General features: G+C 37.6%; 1 protein-coding gene across 1 annotated transcript in view; it reads right to left on the minus strand.

Annotated features, from left to right (window-relative positions):
* Nucleotides 1–3998, minus strand: part of PBRM1 (polybromo 1) — a 159019-nt gene that overhangs the window by 111997 nt on the left and 43024 nt on the right. The window contains exons 9-10 of the mRNA XM_023512991.1: nucleotides 2942–3077; nucleotides 2224–2315 (exon numbers count right to left, since the gene is read on the minus strand). Of these exons, the coding sequence (XP_023368759.1) occupies nucleotides 2224–2315; nucleotides 2942–3077 (228 nt within the window). The remainder of the gene's footprint in view (nucleotides 1–2223; nucleotides 2316–2941; nucleotides 3078–3998) is intronic.

The following is a 3998-nucleotide window of genomic DNA, read 5'->3' on the forward strand; positions in this document are numbered from 1 at the left end:
AGGCGCCGAGCCTCTATTTTTGTTCTTACAGTGACTGCCACCGGGTGCTCCACATTCCTCCACATCCCCCCAAGGCCTCAGTTGCACTGGCATAGTTTACTGCTAAAGTGAATCACCTTAAAAAGCCAGGCGACATCTTTTGAATTCTCATGCCTGCTATTCATGGGCTCTTCCCTGTTGCTCTAACATCATGAGTTAAACTCTTTTTGATATTTTCACTATACCTATCCCTAAGTTGTTTTCATGGCCAAAAGGAGAAAGCAAAATGTATCAGTCTTGATTAAATTAAAAATGAAAGTCCAGTGCAGTGGGTTCATGCTTGTAATCCTACTAGCACCCTGGGAGGCTGAGTCAAGTGGATAGCTTGAGCTCATGAGTTTGAGACCAGTCTGAGCAAGAGCAAGAGAAAGACCCTGACTCTACTAAAATTAGAAAAACCAAGACAAGAGTATCACTTGAGCCCAAGAGTTGGAGATACTGTGAGCTGATGATGATGCCATGGCACTCTACCCAGGGTGACAGCTTGAGATTCTGTCTCCGAAATAGAAAGATAGATAGATAGATAGACAGGCAGATAAATAAATAAATAGTGAATGGGTTCTGAATGATAGCCTAATGGATCTGCTACCAAAAAAGCTGGCTAGTAACTGCTTCATTTTTTTCATAGCTAACTGCATAAGAATCCTCCTGTTATAGATGTACTATTTATTAGAATAAAAAAGTACAATAAATGTTTTTTAGGAAGCTTACAAATGGTGTGATTTTCCTTTCATTTGTTGTGCTACCACAAAGTTAATGAAGGAATAAAATATTAGGAGAAAATCTAAACATAAAACATGTCGCTTTTATAATCAGTAAAAAACAAAGCTAAGAGAAAGATCTTTTCTTTCAGTTTTTGACAAGACCAGGCCCAATTTGAGTAAAAACTCAAAACAAAACTAAAAACAAACAAACAAACCCCTCTCCCACTTAGTTGAGTTGTGTAACAGATTTAAAAATACTTCAAAAATCATTATAATAATAATTCAATTAAAAATAAGATACAACTAGAGAAATCTGTTGTACCACATTTGATTATAAAATTGAAAGTTATGCCAGAATAATTTAATGAAACAATTTTACCTCTACAAAGAAATATCTGCAGTAAAAAGAAAAATATATCACACTTAAAAGAATGACAATGAATCAAGTATACCCTCACTACTATCTTTTATCTATTTACTTTCCTACACTGATTTCTAGTGCCCAGCACCCTTCATCAGCCTTGTTTAAATGACAATTTACCACACTACTCTGATTATAATTTGTATTTGCCTTTAAATCATAAGCTGTAGCCAAGAAGAAATTAGAGCCTACTGAAAATATAAGCCAACAGCTTGAAAATCTGACATAGTATCAATTTTTCTTTGAGTTTTCCTAATGGTTTCACCAGTACTATTTATCATTATAGGTTTTGCTTTTGTATTTTTTTTTTCTCTGAGACAGAATCTCACTTTGTCACCCTAGGTAGAGTGCTATGGCATCATAGTTCAGCAACCTCAAACTCTTGGGCCTATGCAGTCCTCTTGCCTCAGTCTGCCAAGTGGCTGGGACTACAGATGCCTGCTACAACGCCCAGCTATTTTTTCTTTTTCTTTTTCTTTTTAGTAGAGATGGGGTGTTGCTCTTGCTCAGTTGAACTCTTGAGCTCAAGCAATCCACTTGCCTCAGCCTCATTTTTGCAGAAGTATTTATCTATCCAGATAGAGCTTTAACACAAAATAAAGCAATAAGCTTTTGATAAATTTGCTAACGGGAGTATAATCAAATACAACAAAATAATGTAGTATGTATTCTAAAACTCAACAAAGTCCAGGCTGGACCAAAGTCTGTAATTTCCCTTAGCCAAAAGGATCCATTAAGAAGGCATCTAACGGCTTGGCGCCTATAGCTCAACCGGCTAAGGCGCCAGCCACGTACACCTAAGGTGGCGGGTTCAAATCCCCAGCCCAGACCCGCCAAACAACAATGACGGCTGCAACCAAAAAATAGCCGGGCGTTGTGGCGGGCGCCTGTGGTCCCAGCTACTTGGGAGGCGGAGGCAGGAGACTCGCTTGAGCCCAGGAGTTGGAGGTTGCTGTGAGCTATAATGCCATGGCACTCTACCCAGGGGGACAGCTTGAGGCTCTGTCTCAAAAAAAAAAAAAAAAGGCGGCATCTAACTAGTCACAACCTAATGCCTACCAGCTAAGGCAGCATCCTCTTCACTTTCTGAGCCATATTGAAGTGCCATGGTAATTGCTGATAAACGACCTCCTTGGACTGCTCTTTTATTACTACAAAGAAAAGTAAGCAATTAGAAGAAACGCAAAGATGTTTTAAAAATTATGCTACTCTACAGGAAATAGGAAGTATTAAAAAGCATTATTATCAAGGTAAAACAATTTCCATTCAAATGACTTCTCAGTTTACCTCTGTACTTCTTCATGTTTCTCATAATTAATCTTAGCAAAGAAAATAATTTTTTCTTTCAGTAAAAAGGGAGTGGCAGTTGAAAAGCTAGAGTGGGCTATTTGCAATTTGCTTTTAACTTAATTGTAGCACTACAATTTATTTTAGGGAAAATAAAAATTCACTTACAGTTGCCAATAATTCTAAGATTCTCATATTTTACAATGATACAAATTCTACTATGAACACAAAACCTATTAGTATTATAGTTAACTCCACATTTTACTGATAACTAACATTAAACACTACCTGACAAACAATGCTTCACCAGTGTCTATGAGGTGATATAAGTCTACTGCAGCACCTCAAACTTTTAAATACAGCATTTGATGACAAAATTTCATAATAATCCAACTATACTCAAAAATATTCCTTCAAGTAACTATCAAACACTAGTATATCTATCTCCGTAACCACAGGTTGGCTCTCGGATTAAACATCTTTCTCTCACCGGTAATACTTGCTACTGGGATTTCTTTCTTCACCAAGGCTGCCTTTACTATGTGAAGGACCTGTCAGCCTGGCTGTAGCCAAATTCGATGGAGTCCTATCCAGAGAAAAGATAAAAAAGCTCAGAAACTTGATAGCTGAAAACAGAATCTTTGGTAAATAAACAACAAAAAATGACAAACATTTTCTTCTTTACTAAGTAGAAATGCCAGCTAAAATATTTCTGAGCCTCTACTATGCAGCCAACTCTGCTCTAGCACCTGCGGGACTCTGCAAAGGAAAAGAGCCTGGGGCTGATCGTAGACAGCTTCTGGTCACTGCAGTGACCAGAGGACCTACCTGGTATTAAAACAAATGTCAGGGCCAAAAGAAATCTTTGAAAGTAGTCATCCAACATTACCATCTCAGGTAGTAAGAAACTAAGACTTGTTCAAAACCATAGTTCCAGTACAAGGAAAACCCAGCATGAGAGTTTAGATCTCCTGACTAAATACTTAGCCAAATACCCTTATTGCAAATATGAATATATACTATTATATACAAATACCACAATATTCCATATTTACTATTATGATATATATTACATACACATGTAGTCATACTTGTATAAACCAATAAAAGTATACAGCAATGTTAAGTCTTAAAAAGTATTTATTTTTAAATAAAGCCTTTCAGTTACAGTGAAGGGGCTGGGTAAGAATTGTCCCTACTATCTTTACAATCACATTATCAACTCTAAGTATAATCTTATTTATTTATTTATTTTTTTTAGAGAGAGAGTCTCACTTTGTCACCCTTGGTAGAGTGCCATGGTGTCACAGTTCACAGCAACCTCCATCTCTTGGGCTTAGGTGATTTTCTTGCCTCAGTCTCCCGAGTAGCTGGGACTACAGGCGCCTGCCACAATGCCCAGCTATTTTTTGGTTGCAGTTTGGCTGGGGCTGGGTTTGAACCCACCACCCTCGGTATACAGGGCCAGTGCCCTGCTCACTGAGCCACAGGTGCTGTCCTAAGTATAATCTTGAAAAGCAACATGTCAGTTTTTTTTTTTTTTTTTT

Source organism: Otolemur garnettii, unplaced genomic scaffold (genome assembly GCF_000181295.1).
Source record: "Otolemur garnettii isolate 467f Iridium unplaced genomic scaffold, OtoGar3 scaffold00032, whole genome shotgun sequence".
Taxonomy (NCBI): Eukaryota; Metazoa; Chordata; class Mammalia; order Primates; family Galagidae; genus Otolemur; species Otolemur garnettii.